This window comes from Talpa europaea (genome assembly GCF_964194135.1).
Source record: "Talpa europaea genome assembly, chromosome: 13".
NCBI lineage: Eukaryota > Metazoa > Chordata > Mammalia > Eulipotyphla > Talpidae > Talpa > Talpa europaea.
In genome coordinates this window covers 79756657-79783106 of record NC_140080.1, presented here as the reverse complement: position 1 = coordinate 79783106, position 26450 = coordinate 79756657, and the positions used below count along the sequence as shown (strand labels likewise).

Genomic DNA, 26450 nt, shown 5'->3' with positions numbered 1-26450 from the left:
TCACCCTCCCGCGCTTCTGACTGTACCCAGTGCATGTATAAACAAAAAACAAACAAACAAACAAATAAATAAAACATGCCTCTATTTAAAAAAAAAAAAAAAGCATAATCGTTATTTAGATTTTCCCCTTGAAAAGGCCTATAAGTAATGACAACCCAGTGCTCAGACTATCCTTTGCTCCTTTCCTTCTTTGGAGAAATGGCTGATTCCAGATTTGGGCAGGCATTGTATAATATGAATCTGGGGTAACTAGTTGTGTTAGCAAGGAAACTATTGAAGACTAATGAGGTGATTTGTAAAGGACACTGGGGCCAATTTGAAGAGATAATTTGAGCATCAAAAAGGATAATGATTGCAGTGTGTGTGTGTGTGTGTATGTATAAAAATGTTAAAAGTTCAAAATGGTCCTCATCCCCACAAAACTCTGGTCACCATGGTACTTTGTTAGGGCAGTAGCTCATTATTCCAAAAAATGGATAAATTAAGGGAGTAAAGCAAGCTTTTATCCACCCTTTCCTATTCAAACTAACTGTTAAGAGTAACCAAATATATAAAGGTAAAATATTTAAAAGAATTCCAGTCTAGTAAATGCAAGAGGAATGAAAAATTAGGAAATAACCATTTGGCAAATCCTAATGAAATAGGCAACAGCATCAATAGTTTTATTTTTTCTCAATTTTTTTTGACCTGCCAGTTGTTTATGTACCAGTATAATTTGGGGTGTGCAGCTTCACACCTCCATAAATGCACATGCTTCACTCACCCCCACCAAAGCTCCAATGCCAGTGCCCTATGGCTGTCCCTCCCTTGACCTCTCCCCCACTGTGCACTCTGGTAACCACAATGGTATTCAAAAACTGGGCAACCCGAAATAATTAGAAATGCATTCTCTAACCACTGTGCTTATGTTTCTGGGTTAGCTGGAATTCTACAAAATGATTTTTTTAATCAGTTTTTTTCCTTTTGATTTTATTTGATGAAGATTAAGATTGTTGTGTCAACAGTGATCTGGACTGGGGTATATAAGCAGAGACTCTGATATAAAGGAAATATTTGTCAGTTTTCATGAAAATACCCAAAATTGATAGATCTTTGAAAGGAATGGCGATATCTTTGCTGATGTTTAATATATTTGCTAGTGGTTAATGGAGATAATAAACAGAACTTGAAAAATCCCAGCTCTTATTATAGCCAACCATTTAATTTTCTTTCTTTAATAAATTTTATTACTCAATAATCATGGCTGCTGGTGAGGAGAAAATTGGAAGTCTTGATCTGTTTTTCCTATTCTCCTCAAGTTTTGGTGGAATTGGTAATGAAAATGCTAAGAGGCAAATAGAAATTGATGTATAGATAATCCACAGAACTTTTAATCAGACTTAGTAACTCTGATAGTGGATTACTTGTTTGGTTGTCATAGCTGTTGTCAGGTACAAATATCTTTAAAACCTGCTTAAATTGTAATATTTGTGAAATTAAAAATAGATTAGGCATTATGCAGAAAACTGTAGGATCTCCAGTGCATTCCATATTTATCATGAAGGTGTTAACCTCAACTGTGTCAATTAAAGAGTCTTAATTTCCCTTGTCTCTTAGGTTTCTATCCCCTCATCAGTTGCTATTGATCTGATAACTCATGGCTGTTCTTGTTGATTGTAATCAGTAAAGCTTTTTGAAGTTAGAAATTGCTCCTTGTTTGAGAATATCAGGTTACAAGTTTCAATTCAAATCTTCTAGTTACTGAGTAGCTGTAAGACCATGCAAAAGAAATGTGTTAAAATACTAGATCTTTTTCTTCAGTATCTTACACTACTTCCACTGGCAGGGTAATCTCTTATACCTCAGATTATGGTTACAGCAAACATTTGCATTTGCTTGACTAAAACTACATTATGAAATGTGACATTATTTTTAATTGCATTTTCAACAATTGTATGGTTACCATTCCCAGGTCTACAAACAAATGATCCTAATGCAGTGGTCATAGGATTGGCACCAGAACATTTTCATTATCAAATTCTGAATCAGGCATTCCGGTAAGTATTTATTTTTCATCATCCGATCATATATTCTACTTACCTTCTTGAATCTTTGTCATACAAGGTTATGAAAATCCAGATGTACTCTTAGACTTAGTGTTTTTCTCCCCTCCTGAACCCAGTCATCGATCAGGTCATTTTTGGGCTGCCTGAATCTTTTTTCTCTCAGGCCACCTAGATTGTATGTGAGCACAGACATCTTCTTCTAGATCAGTACCAAATAATATTTATTACTGTTGTGCATTTTTTCGCTAAATGAGCAATTTGTTAAAATATTGTCATCATTGGGGTTTTTCTGGTTTATAGAATCCATATTCTGGAGGGAAACTCATAATAAAATGGCACCTCTCAAAGCTCAGAGTTTTCTCTCTTATTGTCTGCTGGTTTTCCACTGACCATGCTAATTTAATCTCTGATGGAAAAATTGCCTCCAGGCTAATACATCCGAAAAGGGGAATGTGTATCTTCCTCCCATGGGAATACAAAGCATGGAGGGGAAAGCTGACACATTTGGCCGTGCTTTCAAAAAAATCATACAGTAAGTGAATCTGATATTGTGAGGTAGAGTAGTGGCAGTAGGGATGAAGAAAACCAGATTCAGGCAGCGCCACCATGATCTGATGGGTGATCAGGTTTAGGAGTTGAGAGGAGCAGTAAGTCTAAGAGGACATCCAGATTTCTAGCCTGAGTTTATTTGATAGAAACACTTTCTGTTTGGGGTCAGGATATAATAAGCTTAGGTTGGAGTTGTTTTACCTGTGGGATAGTTAAGTGGAATTGTCCTTATGTTGGTAGAAATTTGGTAGAAATTTGGAGAAATATTTAAAATCTTACAAATATTCAGTTGTGTATGTATTCTATATAAACTTTTTGCTGCTGTTCTCCAAAGTAAGATTGTATGCAGATTCTTGTACTTCTTAAAATAAATTGCATCAGAATTTATCTGCAGATCTGATCAGGATTAAGTTTGTGAGTTTTTTCCTTGGATTTTTCATCTTGCTGTTTACTTCTTGTCAAACCATTAAACAATATAATTTGCCTTTGAATTTGTGACAAGTAGTTCAAAATATGGCATAGATACATTGAAGTAGACTTAAAGTTGTTTTTTTTTAATTTTTTAAAAAAAGATTTATTTATTTATGCATGTAAGAACTGGGATACAGGCCAGAGGCGTGGGGGTGGGGGGTGAGGATTCACCAGAGACAGAGTGGGGAGCAGAACAGGCAGACTGACTGAAATATGCTGCTAAGGGGAGCAGCATGCAAGTCAGGTGAGATCCGCTGTGCCATGTGGGTAGCTCCCTGGCCGGGGATCGAACTCGTGCCGCAGTGGCTGCAGATAGCTTCATAGGTTGTGTCTTAATCCCTTGCGCCACCAGGGAGGCTCCTAGACTTAAAGTTTTTTAATAACTTGATAAATTTTGGCATTTAAGTAAGAATGCTATAAAAACATTGTTTTCTTACCAGTACAAAATTCTGAAGCTTCAGCCTATCTTGTTCTTGATGTAGAATTCATTTCTCTATGCATGTGTCCTAGAATCAGCATGATCATAGGAAACTTTAAATCTCACCACAGGATTTACATTATTTGGTGTTGATCTTGAAAATGACTGTCCTTGTGTACAATACATGTGGCCAGAAATAGCACCTTCCCTTCCCCACCTCCACCCCCCATTTGTGCACATTGATTTTAGATCCTTGGTTAATGGAAACTATGGGCACTCAGTCACTGTGACAGTCAAGTCTTTGTTTAATAGGAACATAATCATCATTGCTAAGTATCTCTTTACTTAGTTTTTTTCTGGATACTCATAGCTGTGCAAGATTGTATGACGAGTACTTTGGGGTGTATGGTATTAACATTTATTTTGTGTCACCTGCTTCAGTTATCCTACTTTAGTGTCGACAGGGAGGGTGTAGGGGACAGGTTATCTCACCTGCTCCTTGTACATAAAGTTTACAGCTATACTAAAAATGGTTTTCATTTGAAGTAGAGCACCTGCTATTATGTCTTACTCCAAATTGACCCCTCCTACCTTTTATTTATTTCATTAACCACAGAATTCAAGGAAAAGGTATTGATTGATTTTAGCTGGTAATTTGGGAAGGACATATTTAATAGGAAGTTGGGAGGTCTCTGTCTTAGATTAATACTAGACTTAGGGTAATAAAAATATATGTTGGCATAATACTTCGTAATTGCTCGGATGCTGTCTAATTAGTACACTTCCCTAACCATATTGATTTTTTTAAACACCACATTTTAAAGCATTACAGTGCATTTATAGGTCAACTCTAATTTCACAAATGCACTTAACAGCTGGGTGGAGAGTTAACAGAAGGATTTTAGGTCTTGCCCTTCTTTGCATATTGATGTCTCCACAGAGACCATGCCTTCCAACCAATGACTGCAGCTGTTTGTATTGTAAATGGAAAATACAGACATCTCAAATGAACCACCGATTAGTTAAATTACTATTCAGGTTGATAATGAGAATAAACATTGGATTTTAAATCCCATTGCATAGCTGTCTTGAATACCAGCTTTAGGGGCATATTGTCCTCAGGCAGATGCATCAACCTTCCACATTACACTGCCTCTTATTTACTGTGTGGGTATGCCCCCCAAAATGCATAGTACAATCTGTCTACAAATATGTCTCAGATGGCTGAATGAAATTGAGAACATTGAATTTTGAAGAATTGATTTAGGGCAAGAATATGAACTAGTTACAAGGAATAGACATGATTTAAGTTTGGATTATGTAAATTATTCAAGTCCTAAGAACCACTGGTGACTTTGTTCCTTTTACCTACTACTAGAAGATATAAAGAATAATATAATGAACACCCATACACCAGTCAGCTAGTTTAAGAAAGAGATTATCAAGACATTTGATACCCCCAGTTTTATCACCCAAGATCGAAACGTAATTGGGATATAAATTTTGTTTATCATTCTCTTACATTTTTATTCTTATAACACATGTGTGTAGCCCTAGAGAGTATATAGTATTTTGCATGTTTTGTACTTTATGCATTTATCAATTTGTTTTTTTCCTCAATAATATTGCATGATTCACCAATGTGAATGTCCATAGCTCTAGTTTAATTGTTTTCACAGCTTTAGTACTAGCATATAGCAGGGTCCTTTTTCGTCTTCTGACCTAGTTATAAACCTAAAGCTTGAGCATTTTAGTAATAGACCAATTATAATTAAATTTGATGATCTCTGTTAGGAGAAAGTCCACCTTGGCAGGCACATCACTTAATAATCTAACTTAAACTTAGTATTAACAAAACTAATAATATCTAAACACGAAAGTGTTCTGTCTTCTTAGTGAAAAATTTTTAATGTTCAAAAAAGAGAAAAGAACCTGTAGTTCTTTCACCTCGCTAGTTGATTTATTTCTATAGAATGTACATATAATATATGTACTGTGTGGTGACTTGTTTAAAAAAACCCAACAGTATATTGTTCATGTTTTTCCATACTGTTAAATATTATTCTAAAATATGTTTGATTTTAAGTCAGAAATCACTGTAATAAGTGTAATAAATATGTAGCCCTGCTTCCTGTTGGTTATTTCCAGTTTTCTGAAGGTAGTTTTAAGAAACTTCTGACAACACATTTGTTAAGCAATGTTTATGTTTGCTCCTTTGTGGACTTCTAGTGAGTCCAAACCTGGGACGCGACGGTGAAGGAAATCAGACATGGGGGACTGTCATGTCCAGCATGCAGCAAATCTATTGTCTTAGTGCTCATTATATACTATTTTAATTGTAGCAGGTGTAACATCAAAGCATACCACATAATGATAACATGTATGAATGATTAGTCTATTTTCTTACTATTATCTATTTACTTCAGACAGTAGGGTACCAGGCAGTTAGTTCTCACACACATAATCTTATCGCCTCCTAGCCAGAGCCTGGGAAGTTAGCTCATTATTTTGTTGTTAAACTGTGGAGATGTATGCAGTTCACTTCCAGGCTCTCAACACCAAGTCCTGTCACCCAGAGGTTTTCCTCCGAGACGCATGTGTTTTCACATGCCTTAGAGACTCGGGTCAAGGCCCTTTTGCTCACTACGCAGGGTGGCCGCCTCCAACATTCCTTGAGATTTTTTTTTTTTTAATAAATTTTATTGTTATATTCCCCATACAATTGCAGCCCCCCCATTCTGACCCCAATCCCTCCCCTCCCGCCCCCGCCCCCGCCCCCGTAAAAGTGTCTCTGGTTCATAGTTTTTGGTTGATTTTGATTTTCACTTTCTTATAGTTATTCATTTTGCTGGTCCCTTATTTAAGTTTTCTAGATTCCTGCTATGAGTGAGACCATCCGGTATTTTTCTTTTTCTTTCTGGCTTATTTCGCTGAGCATGATCCCTTCCAGTGCCATCCATGTTGCTGCAAATTGCATGTGTTTATCTTTTTTGAATGCTGAGTAATATTCCATGGTATATATGTACCACATCTTCTTGATCCAGTCATCTATTTTTGGGCATTTGGGTTGTTTCCAAAGCTTAGCTATTGTAAACAGTGCTGCTATAAACATAGGGGTGCAGGTGTTCTTTGGAATTGATGTTTCTGTGTCCTTTGGGTAAATACCTAGGAGTGGAATTGCTGGATCATATGGAAGCTCTATGTTTAGTAGGTCCAGAAATCTCCACACAGCTTTCCACAGTGGTTGGACCAGTTTGCACTCCCACCAATAGTGCAGAAGAGTTCCTTTTTCTCCACACCCTCGCCAACATTTGTTGTTGCTAGTTTTTTTAATATGTGCCGTTCTCACTGGTGTAAGATGGTATCTCATGGTAGTTTTGATTTGCATTTCCCTGATGACAAGTGATGTTGAACATTTTTTCATATGCCTGTTGGCCATTTGCATTTCCTCTTCAGAGAAGTTTCTTTTTAGCTCTTCTGCCCATTTTTTGACTGGATTATTTTCTTTGTTGTTGTTGAGTCTCATCAGCTCTTTGCAGATTTTTGTGATCAGTCCTTTATCATTAGTGTTGGGTGCAAAAATGTTCTCCCAGTTGGTGGGGTTTCTCTTTGTTTTTGTTATTGTCTCTTTTGCTGTGCAAAAGCTCTTTAATTTGATGTAGTCCCAGCTGTTTATCTTTGCCTTCACTATCACTGCTTTGGGTGATGTGTCTGTAAAGATGTCTTTGATGTGCAAATCACGTAGTGTTTCGCCTATATTTCCTTCTATATATTTTATGGTTTCAGGTCTTATGTCTAGTTCTTTAATCCATTTTGAGTTGATTTTTGTGTATGGTGTGAGGTAGTGGTCAAGCTTCATTCTTTTGCATGTAGCGACCCAGTTTTCCCAGCACCATTTATTGAACAAACTTTCTTTGCTCCAATGCATATTCTTTGCTCCTTTGTCAAAGATTAGTTGACCATAAATCTGTGGGTTTATTTCTGGATTTTCTATTTGATTCCATTGGTCTGTATGTCTGTTCTTGTTCCAATACCATGCAGTTTTGATGATTATGGCTTTGTAGTATAGTTTGAAGTCTGGGAGTGTGATGCCTCCATTCCCTTCTTTTTTTTTCAGGAGAGCTTTGGCTATTTGGGTTTTTTTGTGATTCCATATGAATTTCATCAATAATTGTTCTATTTCTTTGAAGAATGACATTGAAATTTTGATTGGAATAGCATTGAATCTGTATATTGCTTTTGGAAGGATGGCCATTTTAATAATGTTTATTCTTCCAATCCATGAGCAGGGGATGTCTCTCCATTTCTTTGTGTCTTCTTCTATTTCTTTTAACAGTGTTTTATAGTTTTCTTTGTATAGGTCCTTTACCTCTTTTGTTAGATTTATTCCCAAATATTTGATTTTTTTTGTTTCAATAACAAAAGGGATGGTTTTTTTGATTTCTTCTTCTTCAGATTTATTGTTTGTGTATAGGAAGGCTACTGACTTTTGCGTGTTGATTTTGTATCCTGCCACTTTACTGAACTGATTGATGAGTTGAATTAGCTTTTCTGTGGAGTTTTTGGGGTTCTCTATGTATAATATCATATCGTCTGCAAATAGTGATAGTTTGACTTCTTCTTTTCCTATTTGGATTCCTTGGATGTCTTTCTCTTGTCTTATTGCCCTGGCTAGGACTTCCAGTATTATATTGAAAAGCAGTGGTGAGAGTGGACATCCTTGTCTTGTTCCAGATCTTAATGGAATTGCTTTCAGCTTTTCACCATTGAGAATGATACTGGCTGTTGGCTTGTCATAGATGGCCTTTATGATGTTGAGGTATGTTCCTTGTATCCCAAGAATTTCAAGGGCTTTTATCATGAATGGGTGTTGCACTTTGTCGAAAGCTTTCTCAGCATCTATTGATATTATCATATGGTTTTTATATTTCTTTTTGTTGATGTGTTGTATAACGTTGATTGATTTTTGGATGTTAAACCATCCTTGTGTCCCTGGAATGAATCCTACTTGGTCGTGGTGAATTATCTTATGGACACATTGTTGGATTCTGATAGCTAAAATTTTATTGAGGATTTTTGCATCAGTGTTCATTAGGGAGATTGGCCTGTAGTTTTCCTTTTTTGTGTTGTCCTTGTTCGGTTTTGGTATTAGTGTAATGTTGGCTTCATAAAACGTGTTTGGTATTGTCCCTTCCTTCTCAATTTTTTGGAAGAGTTTGTGAAGGATAGGCACTAATTCGTCTCTGAATGTTTGGTAGAATTCATTTGTAAATCCATCAGGTCCTGGGCTTTTGTTTTTGGGGAGGTTTTTGATTACCATTTCAATTTTGCTAATTGTAATTGGTCTGTTTAGGTGTTCTATTTCTTCTTTATCTAGCTTTGGGTGATTGTAGAGTTGTAGGAATTTGTCCATCTCCTCTAGATTGTTAAACTTGTTTCCATATAACTGTTCATAGTAGTTACTGATTATTCTTTTGATTTCTGCTGTGTCCGTTGTGATTTCTCCTCTTTCATTGATGATCCTGTTTATTTGTGCTTTCTCCCTTTTTTCCTTTGTGAGCCTGGCTAGGGGTTTGTCTATTTTATTGATTTTTTCAAAGAACCAGCTCTTGGTTTCATTGATCTTTTGGATTGTTTTTTTAGTTTCATTTATTTCTGCTTTGGTTTTTATTATTTCTTTTCTTCTACTGGTTTTGGGGTTTTTTTGTTGTTCTTTTTCTAGATCTTTGAGCTTCGAGATTAGGTTGTTTCTTTGCGTTCTTTCTTGTTTCTTGATGTGAGCTTCTATTGCTATATATTTTCCTCTTATTACTGCTTTTGCTGCATCCCATACATTTAGGATATTGGTGTCCTCCTTGTCGTTCAATTCAAAAAATTTTTTAATTTCTTCTTTGATCTCCTCATTAGTCCAATGGTCTTCCAGTAGTGTGGTTTTTAATCTCCATGAGGTAGGAAAGTTCCTTGCCTTCTTTTTATGGTTTATTTCTAGTTTGATGCCTTCATGGTCAGAAAAGATGGTTGATATGATTTCAATCTTGGTGTATCTGTTGATGTTTGTCTTGTGTCCCAGTATGTGATCGATCCTGGAGAATGATCCGTGTGCGCTTGAGAAAAATGTGTACTCCGTTTTTTTGGGGTTTAGTGTTCTATAGATGTCTGTTAAGCCCAATTGCTCTAGGTCCTTATTTAGAGCTTTGGTTTCTTTACTTATTTTTTGTCTTGTTGATCTATCCATTGTTGATAGTGGTGTGTTGAAGTCTCCCACTACGTATGTGTTTTCTCTGATGTCTGTTTTCAGAGAGGACAACAGTTGTCTGATATATTTTGGTGCTCCTTCGTTTGGTGAGTATATGTTAATGAGTGTTATTTCTTCTTGAAGTATTGTCCCCTTGATCATAATGTAGTGACCATTGGGGTCTCTTTTTATCTTTTTGAGTTTGAAATCTGTTTTATCTGATATAAGTATAGCTGTTCCTGCTTTCTTTTTTGGTCCATTTGCTTGTAGGATTGTTTTCCATCCTTTAACTTTGAGCCTATTTTTATCTTTTGTAGCTAAATGTGTTTCCTGGAGACAGCAAAAGGTTGGGTTTTGTTTCTTAATCCAGGCTGCAACTCTGTGTCTTTTTATTGAAGAGTTTAGTCTATTTACATTTAGAGTTAATATTGATATGTTAACATCTGTATTTGCCATTGTGTTTGTCTTTCCTTTGATTTTATTTATTTATTCTTTTAATAACTTTTTTTTTTTTTTGGCCTTCTTTCATTGTTATTCGTCCCTCTGAGGTTCTGGCTTTAGGACTCCTTGTAGTATTTTTTGGAGTGGGGGTTTATTTGCAATGAAATTCCGGAGTTTCTGTTTGTCTGGGAAGGTCCATATTCTTTCTTCAAAGAGGAAGGAGAGCTTTGCGGGATAGAGTATTCTTGGTTGGCATCTGTTTTCTTGGAGTCTGTTGACTATGTCCCTCCACTCTCTCCTTGCCCGTAGTGTTTCTTCGGAGAAGTCTGATGTCAGCCTGATTGGTTTTCCTTTGAATGTTATCTGTTTCTTCCCTCTTGCCAGCTTCATTATTTTTTCCTTGTCCTGGATTCTTGGGAGCTTTACTATTATGTGTCTTGCTGTATTTTTCCTTTCATCGTGGAAGTTTGGTATTCTTCTTGCTTCTTGTATATCAATTTTCAGCTCCTCCTTCACATTTGGGAAGTTCTCTTCAATTATCTCTTTGAATATTTTCTCTGTTCCTACATCTCTCTCCTCTCCTTCTGGTATTCCTATAACTCTTATATTCCCTTTCCTCATGGAGTCAGATAGTTCCCGAAGTCTTTCCTCGTTCATTTTCCTTCGTACTTCTCTTTCCTTTTCTGTTTTGGTTCTTTTTATTTCTGTGTCTTCAAGATTACTTATTCGTTCTTCCATTTCATCTATTCTGCTTTCATTGCTTTTCCCAGAATTCTTTAGTTCTTCCATTAATTCTTTGATCTCCTGCATTTCTTTTACTTCCCTCTTTAGGGACTCAATTTCTTTCTTCTGACCATTGTTTTCCCTCTCTAGGGACTCAATTGCATTCTTCTGATCATTATTATTTTCCCCTTATCATTGTTTTCCTTTATGACTTCTGTCAGTTTTTTAATCACGGCAATTTTAAATTCTCTTTCTGGAAGGCTCAGAAATTCTTCCAAGTTATTGTCGTTGCAATCTGGGGGCTGGTTTTCTTTTTGTGGTGTGCTTTTTCTCTGGAGAGTTGCTAGGTTGCGTGTGGTTCTTCTCCTCCCTACTGTCTTTTTTCTAATTTGCCGTATGCGTTGGGACACTGTGTTGTTGGGACTGGCCGGCATCTTGGGTGGGCTTCTCTGCTCCCCTCTGGTTCCTCCAGGAGTCATCTGTCAGTTTCAAGCAGTCTTTACTGGAGAAAGGTCCCTGTTCTAAAATGCCGATGTGGGGACACACTCCCCTGTGCGCCTGGTCTCCCCCGGCGGTGGGTTCCTGCTCCCCCTCTGGGCTTGGACTGCAGGCCAGAGGGGGTCTGGCGTGGGCGAATTTCCCCCGCTCACCTCTGGCTCCTGAGGAAGCCTTCTGCAGGTAGTCTTTACTGAAGAAATGTCCCTGTTCTAAAATGGTGATATGGGACACACTCCCTGCGCGTCTGGTCTCAGGCACACTCTTCTGCGCGCCTGGTCTGCCCCGGCTGTGGGTGCTCGCTCTCCCTGTGGGCTCAGACTACTTGTTCGGAAGGGGCCCGGTGTGGGCTAACTCCCCAGCTGGCCACTAGCTCCTTCAGTAGCCTGTGCTGGGGTCAAGTCGCTAGGTGGCGCCAGAGATCTCTCCTAGAGCCCTTGGGGAGCTGATTTTCCACCCCGTGGGACAGGGAGCAGAGCGGGGATGCTAGGGTACACCTCAACGGCTTTGGGGTGCTGTGTCTGCCTTGTGCCCCACCGCCTCAGCTCCCGTTCACGTTCACGGGGTGTGGTGGCTGCAATAGTTCCTTTCCACTCACAGTCCCGCTTGCTGCATCGTTTGTTCTTGTTGGCCGTTTTGGTTTGTTGTTTTCCTCCTCTCTGCCGGTCGGAGAGTGCCGCCTCTGTGGGCGGGGGAGGGGAGCAGGGTTCTGCGCTTCCCTCCCTTCTGGTCCTCTTTTATGGCAACTTTCTTCTTTGGGCAGTTTGTTGGAGTCGTCCGTTTATCTTCCGTGTCCCAGTTCTCACTGGGACCTGCCGCTTTTCCTCCCTATTAACTTTTTTTAATGGTAGATCTTACTCGCAGCGTCTCCTCGCCGCCATGTTGCTCCGCCCCTCTATCTCCTTGAGATTTTTTCCTATAGTTCTTGGATCAAAAGAATTTGCGGGAGGGGGGGACTGCATGGAGTTGCTTAACTTAGGAAAAGTTCAAGGTTTTTTCTAATTTAGAGGCAACAGTTCTGCAGCTTCTAGAGGAGCTAAATGTCATTATAAAGTGTCTTTATATCTGAAGATAAGTAACATTACATCACAACTTTCGCATTTAAGCACAGAGGTTGGAGGCTGCTTACCAGTAATGGTTTGAAGTTTTATTAATGACTTCTTTCCTGTAATTGTTACAAAGAATAAAAATCCTCCAAAAGGATCTTAGAGATGTCCAGGAATCAGTAGTTTTTTTCTATAGAAGCAAATTCTTATTACCGTAAATGATTTCTGTTGAATGTTGGGTTGCTTTTTTACCCCCATCTCCTAAAGAAAAACAGAAACAAGTTTACTCCAATATAGTCAATTCCTCAGAAAGGGAAAAAGAGAAAAGGGTGGAGGTGGGGAGAGGGAGAAATCGCAATAGTAGCTCTAGTTATCACTGCAGTAGTACCATAACTCCTGACTCTTTTCTAATTATTTAGAGCCACTTGTATGAGGAATTCAGAACAGTGTGTCAGCAGGCCTTATATTAGAAGTATGTCTGTAGGATTTTTCCATTTGAAAGGGCTACCTGCTATTCAGTCTTTTAAATTAAAGTCCAGACTAAAAAAGTAAAACACTCTGGAGGTGAAAATATTTAAGACTGGAGAACTTGAGTTATTTAAATCGTTCTGTTAGTATATACATAAGAACTTTTACATGCCAATTGGAAAGTCATAGAATATGTAATTGAGTCAAAATTTCAGGTGACTATTCAAACCACATAAATATATTATGAATGATTTTTTTAAGATTTATTTTTATTTATTTATGCATACAAGAACTGGGGTATAGGCCAGAGGAGCGGGGAGTGAGAAGATTCACCTGTGATAGTATGGGGAGCAGAACAGGTGGATCTACTGAAATACACTGCTGAGGGGAACAGTGGGCAAGACAGGAGAGGTCTGCCTCACCATGTGGGTTAACTCCCTGGGGATCGAACTCATGCCGCAATGGGTGGTAATAGCTTAATAGTGCTGAGACTTTAACCCCTGCGCCACCAGGGAGGCACCTGTGAATGATTTTTTAAAAAAAAAAAAACTGATGTATAACATGCACGGTAAGGTACATATACAGATTGTCGATATATAGCTCAATGCAATTTTACTGTGTAACCCCCACTCTGATCAAGTTATAGGACATTTCTAACACCCTAGAATGTTCCCTGTCCCAGTCAGTGCCACCCATTCCTCAAAGTAACCACTACTCTGACTTCTTCCTTATAGCCAGTTTTTGATCTTCATCTGAATGAAATCATGCAATTGCAGTATTTTTGTCAGTTTGAGATTTATCCAAGTTGTTGAATGTAACAGTACTTTGCTTTTTTTTTTTTTTTTTTTTTTTTTTCTTTGTATATTTTTTGTTTAGTAGTCTGGGGTGTGAATATTCCACAATTTATTTATTCCACACTTAATGGGCATTTGGGTTGTTTCCAATTTTGAATGTTTTGAATAAAACTGCTATGAACATTCTTCTACATGTCTTTTGGGGCATATTTGCAGTCATTTCTCTTGGGTCTCTATCTCGAAGTGAAATTACTGTGTAATAGGATAAGCACTTGTTTCGCTTTAGTAACTATTACTAAACCATTTTCCAAAGTGATTGTACCAAGTCACACATTCCCTCCCCACATTCTCACCAGTCTCTTGCCATATTCTATGTAATTACAGCCATTCTGCTTGGTGTATATAGTGGTATCTTACTGAGTTTCAGTTTGTATTTCTCTGATGAGTAATGTTGAAACCTTTTCGTGTACTAATTGGCCATTGGATAACTTCTTTTATGCTGTGTACATGCAAAATCTTTTTACCTTTTCTGATTGGATTGTATTTTTCTTACTAATTTGTAGGAGCTTGTTGATGATGATACTCAAGTCTTTAGTTGATACATGTCCAGCAGATACCTTAGCCTATCTGTGATTTGCCTTTTCACTCTCTTAATAATATGAGAACATGATGTTCTTAATTTTAGTGAAGTTTGCTTTGTCATTATTTCTGTGCCCACCCCATGGTCTTGAAGATATTCTTCTGTGTTTTCATTTGCAAGCTTTATTGTTTTTCTCTAGCAATTAGGTGAGTGAATTTTTATAAATTGGGTGAGGTGAAAGTTTGGGTTTTTTTCCCTATGTAGATTTCCAGTTTCAGCAACGTTTATTGCATTTTTCCCTCACAGAATTGCAGTGGTGCTTTTGATCTTAATCAAGTAATATTCTCTCTCTCTCTTTATATGTGTATCTGTTTCTAGATTCTTTATCTATACTTGTGCCATTCCACAGTTTTGAATACAATAGCTGTATATTAGGCTTAATGTCTGGCAATCTACAGCCTTCCACTTTGGTCTTCTTTAAGATTGCTATTCTGGATCCTTTGTCTTGGCTATAAATTTAGGAATCAACTTGTCAATTTCCTAAAAAAAAAACAAAAAAAACCTGAATTTGATTGGTACTATATTAAATCTATGGATTTGGATGGAATTTATATCTGAACAATAATGTGTCCTCTAGTTTATGAAAATGAAATATATCTCCATTTATTTAGGTTTTATTTTTACATTGTCAGAGTATGGCCTTTAATTCATGTTGTTTGATGCTGTTGTAAATCTCACTTTGTTAAATTTCATTTTTAAGTGCTTGTTGCTAATGCATAGATAAATCATTTAGGTTTTTTTATGCTAACCTTGTGGCAGTGACCTTCATATATTTACTTGCTAATATTATTACTTACTGTAGAATTCTTGGATTTAATTTCCTGTATAGATAAATTGTGTCATCTACAAATAACGACAGTTTTACTTCTCCCCACCACTCTTTGTATTTTCATTTTTTTTCATGCTTTATTATATTGTCTGGAATTCTCCAAGTACAGTGCAAAATTGAAGTAGTGAAAGTAGATAGCCCTATCTTATTTTTAATTCAGAAGGAGAGCTTCAGTATTTTCTACTTTGAGTACTTCTTACTAAGTCAGTTAACTATATATTTGTTTTGACCTCTGCCTATAAGCAGAAGCAGCAATATTGAGGATGTCTTAGACCTTTTTGGATTTTTCTTCTTTCTCTCAGGATGTTTAATATTCTTAGAAAATTTCTATTTCACATGGAACATTGAGTCCTTAAAAACTCACAATTTTTTCAGTGATTACTGAGAGGATTATGGTGACATTGGAGATATTTTGGGGGTTTTGATTAATTAAACATTAATGGAATTTTCATTTGATATATTTCAAGATTTATTGTTGCTTTAATTTGAGCCTTTGATAGTTTGTCAGATTGCTATTAGTTTTATAAGTATAGAATGTTAAGACTTTGGCTATCACCTAGTTTAGTGGTTCTCAACTATGGACAGTTTTGCTCCCCGGGAAACAGTTGGCAATGCCTGAAGACAGCTCAAGATAATTTTGATTGTCACAAGTGGCAGAAAAGGGGTACAAAGGTAGAAGCCAGGAATGCTATTCAACATCCTATAGTGTATAGGACTGCTTCCCAGAGAAAAGTGTTTTTAGGTCCAAAATTTCAGTAGTACTGAGGTTGGAAAGCACTGATCTAGTTCAGCCGCTTCATTTGATTTAAAAAAAAAAAAAATCCCACAAATGTGAAGTGATTTGCTTTTACTTATTTCAAGTAGATAATTCACTTCCTGTATTTATGGATAAGAATAGTTGCCATTATTCTTAACTCATATGAGGGAAATACATTGTCTCTATTCCCCAAGAAGATAAGTGTTGTTATATAGATAAGGACAGGGAGGTATATGGAAAAGGAATGTTTTGGGTGATGGGAAGTTTGGTGTTGGACATACAGGAAATGCCTGACAGTTATTTACGCTGCAGTATAATTTCATTTCCACATGTTCTGTCTTCAGTGAAAATGGTGAGAAGTTTATCACATTCCTTGGAAAGTTAATTTAGAAAAACAGTGTAGTGTATCTGGGTGAGTGCTGGATTGTTCTTCAGAAGTGGGTTTTAGCTCTCCCTGGCAACATGATTGATTTTGGCCAACATCTCTTCATCTCTAAAGTGGGCATGTTGGATTTGATGTTCCTTAAGGTGCCTTTTATTAATACTTTGTGGCTCTGAATTTAAATTATCTCCTTAGCTTTTCTCCCACAGCTCTGCCTAAGATTTTTATATTGCGGCCCTGCTAACTCATAAGATTTTTCACATTTTCCTTTGCCTACAGGGAATTTAGATGCCAGAGATTGTTGGACCAAGTGTTCTTTGTCCCCTTTTGTCCTTGCTTCTTGCACTTTACAGGGTTCACAGATGTAGATGGAAAAGTATAAACATTCCTGCTGACATACTATTTCTGGTAACAAAAGTGATCACTATTTTGTTGCCCTGTCTAATAAGTTTAAAAACACTCCAAGTACTGGGGTGTTTATTTTTAAATTTTTTTTTAATTTTTAAGTATAAAAAAATCTTTGAATCTGTATCCTAGAAAATGTTTACCTTTCAGTCCGTCCTGAATATTCATTGGCTTTTCAAAGACTCAATAAAGCTAGGCTGGGCAGAGAAGCAGAAACCACTTCCCTGAGAGATACCTCTCTTTTCCAGCTTAGTGTAGCGCCAGTTCCCACTTAGAGAAATATAGAAGAACCCACAGTTTCGGCACTTCCAGGGAAGGCACTAAAGTACTGCCTGGGAATTAAGTACACACATCAATCAAACTGATAAGTTTTATCCCCAGTTAATATATAATAAAATATTAACAAAGCCAAATCAAATGAGTTTTTAGTTTGGCTATATAAGTGGAAAGCAATTTTGAGGTCTGTTGCATAAAGAATTCCAGTTCCGTGGTAGGGTAGCAAATAAATGGGATTGGGGGCAGGGTGACAAGAGGGGAGATAGATAAATCACCCGTTATTATCTCATTGCTATCAAATGTGGTTCTTTAAGGCCAGTGTAGTGGCTTTATCAGGTTTCCTAATAGTTGAATTTCAAGACCTGCTTAAGAAATAAATAGGTATGAATATTAGTGAATAAACTTGAAAGTGCTGTCCTGTAATGTGAGCAATTTGTAGTAACTAACAATAAGGGCCTGTAAGAGTCCAGTGTTGGTTTTTACTTAATAAAATATTTAATCATAAATGTCTGAATTCTGAATCTCCCACAGGAAGGCATTTCCATGCCCACTGACAAGAATAATTTAGCAGTTTCATAGTTGAGCGCTTAATTACTCATAATTGTGAAGGGTAAGATGTGATAAATTCTTCCTCGATGGACATACTAAATATTTTAACTAAGTAGATGACTTAAAGTAAATTAAGCTAGTGAGATCATTTAAAATTACATTGGTTAAAAGCAGTTTAAGGAATGTATTAAGTCTGGCGTACCATTAGATGATAATGTGTGTATGACTATTTCTGCTGTGTGACTATGAGCTGCACCGTTGGGATAGATAGTAGATTTTTGTAAATGTGGTTGGGAAATAAGTATTAATAAATTGGTGGGATTTGTGGGTTTGTTTTCTTATGTTTTGCTTGAGTCACTAATGAGGATCCTTAGCTTGGTGTAGAGCTTGGTTAGTAGAAAAATGCGCTATGTCCGTTTGCTTGGTGTGAGTTTTTGTGCTATATCAGGACAAAGTAAGGGACTTGACAGTGAAGACTCTCCATTGAACCTTGTTGGTGTCTTTTTTTTTTTTTTTAAGATTTATTTATTTATTTATACAAGCACTGGGCACAGTCAGAAGCACGGGAGGGTGAGAGAATTCACCAGAGCCAGAGCGGGGAGCAGAGCAGGCAGAAGGACCGAAGGACACCACTGAGGGGAGCAGCGGGCTGCAGGAGAGGTCTGCGCACCATGTGGGACCCTCCTCCTGTGGCCAGGGAGCAGCCGGGGATCAAACCGGCGCCACAGAGGCTGCGGGCAGCTTCGCAACCCAGCGCCCAACCGCTGCGCCACCGGGGAGGCCCTTGTTGGTGTCTTCTTAAGGGAAAGTGACCTAATTTATATAGTAACATAGGCAGCAGTCAAAAGGTAGAATAAAGAAATAAAGATACAAGCAAAAAGTATTTGTAAAGTGCTCTGTTTAATTTCTGAATTAGGAGGAAACTTACATTTTGGACTAGAGGAAACAGGAAATCAGGTACTTTAGGAGTTAGCTGATTATGTCACTGCAGCAACAATTGGTTCATATTGTAAATGGCTCAAGAGCCTCCTGCTTACCATCAGGGAAGGTTGAAACAACTTATCTCATTAAGTTAAGCTTCTTCCCTTGAGTGTCTTATTTAGCTTTACTTCTCTTAATTCTTGTTCCCTGGTGATTTGGGTAAAATGTCTGAAAGCACTAAAGGTAAAAGGTTGAAGCAATCCCAAATTTAATAATCTATCACCTTTCTTTAGTGTAGTTGAGTGCAATTCCCTGAAGTTCTTAGCAAATTCATTAGAAGACAGCAAGTCATTAAAAGTTAATAAGAAACTATTTGTTTCTGTGAGTGTGAATAAAACCACTTTATAAGTCTGACATTCTTTTCTACTTATAAAAACCTTGCTTTTAGCCAATTTCCATTTTCTCTGTCTCTCTAGGTTACTCCTAGACGGGGCGCCTCTGATAGCAATCCACAAAGCCAGGTATTACAAGAGAAAAGATGGCTTAGCTCTGGGGCCTGGACCCTTTGTGACTGCTTTAGAATATGCCACTGACACCAAAGCCACGGTAGTGGGGAAGCCGGAAAAAACGTTCTTTTTGGAAGCATTGCGAGGCACTGGCTATGAACCTGAGGAGGCTGTCATGATAGGAGATGTAAGTAGAAGAGTCCAGATATCCAGCATCACCTGTCATACTGGGAAGAGCCAACTTTAAAGCACTGCTTTGTAACACAACATCAGGTCACGCTAAGTGGCTCCCTCTCTAACAGTCTCTCCAGTAGATGTTTAGTGGTGGTCTTCTAAAGAACTGAAGCTTTGATTACTTCCAACATTCTTCATAGTGTGATACAATTAAAAAAACCATTCAATGCAAGTCAATTAAATACTTTATATCTTTTTGAAGAAAACCTATAGATTTTTTTAAAAATATTACTAATGCAGGGAACAACCTATACTGAAAGAATTCTACCATTATTGATTTCTTTCTTAGTATATGCTTTGTGGAAGAACTTCCTAGTATGCCACAAATAGCTAAACATAGCGATTACTTCAGCCCTGCGAGTGGCAGGACTGAACCTGGGTGGTTGGAGGCTCTAGCCGATCACCTCCAGCCCTGAGCACCTGTCGGTTCACCCCAGTTTACTGGGCAAATATTTTTCTCTGTGCTGTGACAGGAAGAGTGCTGGGACGTATAATGCCATGTGGAAAACAGCTAGCAAAAATTATATGTCAAGTTTAAATTGTATTTCAAGTTTAAATAATTCCATCCTAATAAGCATAAGCCTGGAAGGGGCCTATTGAGATTGTCAGAGCTCCTCATTTTACAGACTGGAAAGTTGAAGCCTACAGAGGTAAATCTCCATGCCTAAATCCTCACAGCCAATTAGTGACACAGCTAGAAGCCAGGACTCTCTCCAAAACAAACTACAGATCCATGGCATTGTTAACTTGCAGTGGTGCAGCAGTGTTAAGTCCTCCTGAACTTGTCTTCCTTTCCTGTACCCATTCACCTAACACTGGGCCAGATAATCATTGGACTGTTTTGAGAATCATCTCTTCGGGCACAACTTTCTCTTTTGGCAAGCCTTTTGCTGACTCTCTTAGGCAAATGTGTACTTGAAGAAGTAATTATCTGAACCTTGAGACTTGAGAGTTCTCTATCAGGAAATCCTGGTATTGGGAAGGGTGGAGAGGGAAGGGCATGAGATGGCAGCATTCGGCTGCTTGGAGGGGATACAGGCAGTTGCCCGGGAGAGAGGTCGTGTCCTTGTCTCTGTTCACTCTGCCCCACCTCCCTGCTTCCTGCTTCCCTCATCTCCCCTGCTTCAACAGGGCAAGTTTAGATGCAAAAAAAGGTTTTAAATTAGGCCTTGAAGGAAGATTTTTTGATATTCTGTGTCTCATTTCCAAGACTGTTGTTGAATAATATTAAAAGTTTTTAGGTGGGAGAACTTTCCTTTGGGCACAGTTTGAATAAATCCTGCTTATGGACATGAGATGGCAGGGTTGAGTTTCTTGCTGTTTCTTCCACTCCATGCATTTTTATTACCTTGCATTTATCCTCACAGTCAACCAAGTTTGTTCATCCCTCACTTGAGAGAAGATCCCTTTTCAGGTTGATCTGTTACTCCTAAATGTGACTTGAATGTCAGACAGTCACAGAGTCTATTTAAATATAGTCATTTGACTGGATTCCACCTGTTAGGGTTGATCGGATGCAAAGTAATGACAATAATTAGCAGCAGTAAACCTATATTCTGAATATAGTGCGTTCTCTGTCTGTAGCTGGATCATTCACCTTAAAAGTTGCCAAAAGGATAGAATGATTTTTCCATGATCTGTTTTAAGAAAAGATAGGTATACCTATGGCAAAACATGCTCTTTGCATTCGGTTATTGGGGTTCATACTCTCCTATACACCTTATACCTCTATGATATGTGCCTTTCCAAATAGTATGCTGCCTTGGACTTAACTCTTGTTTACATTCTCAGAAGAAGAAAAAAAAAATCATTACAGGTAGCCATTTCAGTCTAACAAATCATAGCAAACAGTAGGGTTTTGTTGGCAAGCTTAACCAGATACGTTGGACTAATTGCTTTCTTTATGTTTTTCTAGGATTGCAGGGATGATGTTGGTGGGGCTCAAGATATTGGCATGTTGGGTATCTTGGTAAAAACTGGTATGTATGTTCTGAATAAGCCTTCTCTCAAACAGATTGGTAGAACACAAAGTTGCTTAAAAAGCAGCCTTTGCAGAAAATACCACTTCTTCCTTTCGGGCTTTGCAAAGCCCAAAAATGAAATGAGCTTGGGCTTGCAGGGAACAAAGACATCATGGGGGACCCATGCTGTGCCAAACAAGGGAGATTCGAGCTCAGAGATAACTCAGAGATAACTACACACACTTGATGGTTCATGTTTCTATGATTTTCTAGATATACATATCACCACATTGGAACGGGCTAAGAGACCATTGATTCATGGTAGTCTTTACTTTTCGTGCCAGTTGTAAGATGAGAAAGTTGATCTCTTTAGGAACTGGCCAGCTAAGTAATCTAATAGTTTAATCTTGGTATTAGTATTGGCATTTTTTTAAAAAACACAAATCTTTTTTCTTATCTTTTCTCTATGTTATAGGATCTAATTTTTTTTATTTATTTCTTACATCATTGTGTATTCCCTGTAAAATTCCTGCCACCCGTGAACCTTTACCATAGTCCCTTGTGCTCTTCTCTCCCCTGTTTTGATCCCTTTTCCTCCCCTCCTTCACAGGATGTCTCTTATTTATGGTTACCGGCTAGTCTTTTTTTTTGTTTTTCCCCCTGATCCCTTATTTGGTTCCCCTGTATTCCTCCTATAAGTGAAACCATTCTATATTTTTCTTTTTCCTTCCGGCTTATTTCACTGAGCTTGATCACTTCTAGCTCCATCCGTGTTGCTGTGAATGGCATGGGTTTATCTTTTTTAATTGCTGAATAGTATTCCATTGTGTATACGTACCACATCTTCTTGATCCAGTCATATATTTTTGGGCATTTGGGTTGTTTCCATAGCTTACCTATTGTAAATAGTGCTGCAGTAAACATAAGGGTGTAGGTTATCTTTTTGAATTAATGTTTTTGTGTCCTTTGGGTAGATTCCTAGGAGTAGAATTGCTGGGTCATATGGTAGCTCCATTTTTAGTAGTCTGAGGAAGCTCCACACAGCTTTCCATAGTGGTTGGGCCAGTTTGCATTCCCACCAGCAGTATAGGAGAGTTCCTTGTTTTAGGATCTACTTCCTGTACCAAAATAAGGTGTACTCTATGTGGCCCCTCAAAAAAATTAAGGGAAAGCAAGGTATTAATTGGGGGAGGACTTAGCCAATCCAATGTTATAACTCCAGTGGGCTGGTTAAGTGTCCTGGGTCCTGGTCTCAGCTCGTTCTGTCTCTGAAAGGCTCTGGTCAAGGCTCTTACCTCTTTGGGCCATTTAATAAGGAGGGTGTTAGACTGGTCCCTTCTCGTCTGACAGTATATGAATTTATGCTATTTTCCTGTGGGAAGTGATTAATAAAGCCCTTTCAAGGTAGTAAAAGAACAGGCATGAGAGTTATGTGTGGGGCTGAAAGCTGTTGCATTGAAAGCTTAACAAACCTTCCAGATACCATGAAAAGATCCCCCTCATACTCTGTCCCTGCCAGACAGCACTAGTTATACCTGCTGAGCTTGAAACTATTAGCACAGGGGTAAGCATGTCAGCCACAAGTCTTGTCCAGGAATTGTCATTGGACTCATATTAATCCAATGGCCGATAAGTGGTCCATTGATGGCTCTGTGAGCTCATTTGCTTGGTTTCATATAATGGTAGTGAAATTATTTAATGGGCTATTCATTATAGGGAATTTAAACATAACATCACAGAAGAACTACCACTGGGAAATATTTTATAAAAAGTACATCTATTCATGACTATGACACTTGCTTAAGAAAATGTGGTTGGTAAAAACCATTTGGAATTGAAAAATAGAAACAAGAAAGCTTAGAAGCAGCTAAACTTGCATCAAAAGTATTTGGCAAGACCATGTATTAGCAAAGAGTTGAAAAATCAGTGGTCTGCTCCTGCCAGGGATCAGTGTGGAAGCACTGAAACCCTGCAGATAGTGACACCAGTCACGCTAGTATTAACAACGTTTCTTTTCAGTCAAAGTGAACATCACCATTGTATGAACATTACTGCCCATTGATGTCAGCCAAAAAAAAAAAAAAAATAGAAATTAAGAAGTAAAGCCATACTCATCCTCCCCCATGTCTTTATTTTCGATTTCCTACCAGCCCCCATTTTCTGATAACTGCTTTTGGGCTGTGTGTTATTCCTAGGAACACTGCCTTTTACCCTTTCACTGAGTATCAAAGCTGAGCCTGTGCCAGTGTCTTGTAGACCCAGCGCCCCTGGTTGGTCTGCATTGGCTCTGCCCTCTTTATGACCATCCCGTCATGGAGACATTAAGTTAGTCTTAGGGAAGCAAAATGCAATGAGACCTGAAATATGTGATTAGTAAAGCAACTAAGTCCAGCTCTTAAAAATTGGCCCATTTTGTTTTTTTTTTTTAAAGATTTATTTATACAAGAACTGGGGTACAGGCCAGATGCACAGGAGGGTGAGAGGATTCACCAGAGACAGAGCAGGGAACAGAACAGTCAGACTGACTGAAATACACTGTTTAGGGGAGCAGCGGGACAGCAGGAGAGGTCTGCCTCGCCATGTGGGTTGCTCCCTGGCTGCCGGGTATCGAACTCGTGCTGCAGCGTGCTGCAGAGGCTGTGGATTGCTTCAGAGTGCGGTGCTTAACCCCTTGTGCCACCAGGGAGGCCCTACTGGCCCATTTTGCACTGTAGGTCTTTGGTCAGGAAAAATCCTGGGGGGGGAGGGGGAAGAAAAATTCCAAGTATGCCTGCTATTCTGGAGGCATGCAGAACAGCCAGCATCATTGAAAAATGAAGAGCAAGTAGAAAGCGCTAGGTGTCCTGTGTTGAAAATTACTAGAAAGATTTGAATTTATAGTCACTGGTAAGTGCTTTTTGTGGACATTTAAGCAATTTTGTTTCTCAATGAGTAGCACATAGGTGTTCAATATACATTTGTTTAGTGATCTGTTAAAAAAAGACTTGACTAGTCTTCATCAGAATTAATTTGTTAAGCATGTAAAACAGTCACCCAGAAAAGATGGGGTCACTCTGTTATCAGCAACCTCCTGTGTTCTCTCGCTACTCATCTTCCACCTGGGAGAGTACTGACAGCCACAGCGCAGAAGTCACGCATGGTGATGACTGGGCTTCATTCACTCAGCCAACATTATCAAGCGCCTGCTGTATGCCAGACAGTGCTGGAGCTGTGAACGCGCGCGCGCGCACGCACACACACACACACACACACACACACACACACACACACGGTCAGGTAATACTCTGTAGAAACCCTACTTGCAGGGCCAGGCTAAGCAAAACCCTTGTCTCCATGGCTAAAAAAATTGCCTTTCACCTGCTTGCCCTTACACCACTGGACCCCGGGATAGGTTGTATAGCAATAGATAGTCACTAACTGAACCCATGACTCTAAGTACAAACCTTGTAGTTATACTTCATGGGACTTAAGCTTGAGGAAAACGCTAGCAGTAGAGTTCGCTGCATGGGCCACCTTGAGAAGGCAGCAAGAAGACAGGAGGCATCTCCCCACCACAGGGCATACAGGAAATAGGAGGGGTGTCCAGGCTTCTTGTTTGCTGGGCAAAGCCTCCCAAAGTGGTAGCTGGAGAAAATGGGAGGAACTGTAGAAATTGGTAGGTCCGGATTAGGCAGGATATACTGACAAATGAAGAATAGATAGCAGAAGTCACAGAACAGGAGAAAGAGAAAGTACAGAGGCAACAGTGGTGGCTGCAGGGCCACTGGCCTTCCCCGAAGCGGTGCCGAAGCAGTGCTCCGCATTTCCTTCCTCCCCCTCCATCCTTTTTCTTTTTTTCTTCCTCCCTTCTCCCCTCTCTCCTTCCATCTTTTCCTTCTATTCTTACAGAAGGTGGTGGTGGAGTGCCCACCACACATTAGTCATTACGTCAGGCGCTCAGGATACAGTGGGGAATATAACAATCAGGAAGGGGGTGTAATTTGAATGGAGGGTGGGGTGAGACCTAAGTGTGGGGACCTAAGGTAGTCAGATGAGGAGAATGGGAAGGGGGTGCCAGAGGTAAAGGTTCTCGGAAGAGCCAGATGCAGTCTAGAACTGCAGCCTAGAGAAGCCGCACGTGCCAAGGTCACCAGGGTGCTGGGGCCCATGACAGAGGCCTGCTAGGCAGGAATACAGCTGTTGACTTCTTTCTGGAGGGCGTTGGGACCCATTAAGGGTGTAATTGGGACCATGCCTCTTCTGGCTGTAGTTGCCAAAACTCTATGTGTGGACTGGTTCCTCTTCTGTGTTGGGGTATTGTGTCTTGAATTCCAAAGCCCAGGGAGAGGTAAGCAGTGCCTGCCCCGCGATGCCCTGCTGCGCAGCCTGTCCTGCCTGGCCCAGCCTGTGAGCATCCATCACTCTTCCTTTGCGACCCCAGGCGTTCGCACTTGCCAAGTCCCTGCTGGGCTGCAGCACACGCTGTTTCCAGTCACCCTCAGGAGCCCACAGGGCTGCTGCCCCGTGGGTCTGGGCTTCCATTTAAAAGCATTGATTTAATCACCATTCCTATCTTTAGGGCTGGTGGGGGGAAAAAATTCCATCAACTGTTCAGATTCAAAGGAAACCTTAGCTTGTCAGGTGACCCAGTACCTGTGAGTGTCCATTGCGAAAGACCAGAGGGCCTGGGAAAATGCTGAATGTGATTTTTCTATGAATTGCCTCATTGCATCCTGACGCCTCACAAAAAGATGCTTTGGGAGACGCGGAGCCCCCAGTTCTGTAGTAATTGTGCACTGGTTCTGGGATGGCCTGGGTGCTCCAGGGTGTGATTAATGTGGCATTCTAACAGTAGCCTCTGTTCACTGGCTTCCACTCTCATTGCAGGGAAATACCGAGCAGCAGATGAAGAAAAAATTAATCCACGTCCTTATTTAACTTGTGAGAGTTTCACTCATGCTGTGGACCACATTCTGCAGCACCTACTGTGAACCGTTACGGGAATTGGAAGCAACTTGAAACGCAGCTTTTCATGGTCCGGAATGAATCCCCCACCATCTCAGTGCCACGTAGACAGACACAAACCATTCAGCACTGATCACGGTTGAACCCTCTGTCATTGTGCATTAATTAGGAAGAAGGGTATTGAATTGCAACCACTAAGCCTTGCTAATCCCTTTTGTTTTATTTTTTAAAAGAAGATGAGACCCAAAGAAAGGGAAAACAGAGATTTTTATACCATTCCTTTTAAAATATTCATTAGGTTAGGCAGGGCTGGGAGGGAGAATCTACTGCAGGGAGTCATGTTCTCTGCTGTATCCTCACT

General features: G+C 39.2%; 1 protein-coding gene across 1 annotated transcript in view; it reads left to right on the top strand.

Annotated features, from left to right (window-relative positions):
• Positions 1–26193, top strand: part of HDHD2 (haloacid dehalogenase like hydrolase domain containing 2) — a gene marked incomplete at its 5' end in the record, with an annotated part of 32501 nt that extends 6308 nt beyond the window's left edge. The window contains 4 exons of the mRNA XM_084252494.1: positions 1952–2036; positions 18921–19137; positions 21100–21163; positions 26012–26193. Of these exons, the coding sequence (XP_084108620.1) occupies positions 1952–2036; positions 18921–19137; positions 21100–21163; positions 26012–26115 (470 nt within the window). The 3' untranslated portion in view covers positions 26116–26193. The remainder of the gene's footprint in view (positions 1–1951; positions 2037–18920; positions 19138–21099; positions 21164–26011) is intronic.
• Between the last annotated feature and the right edge of the window lie 257 nt (positions 26194–26450).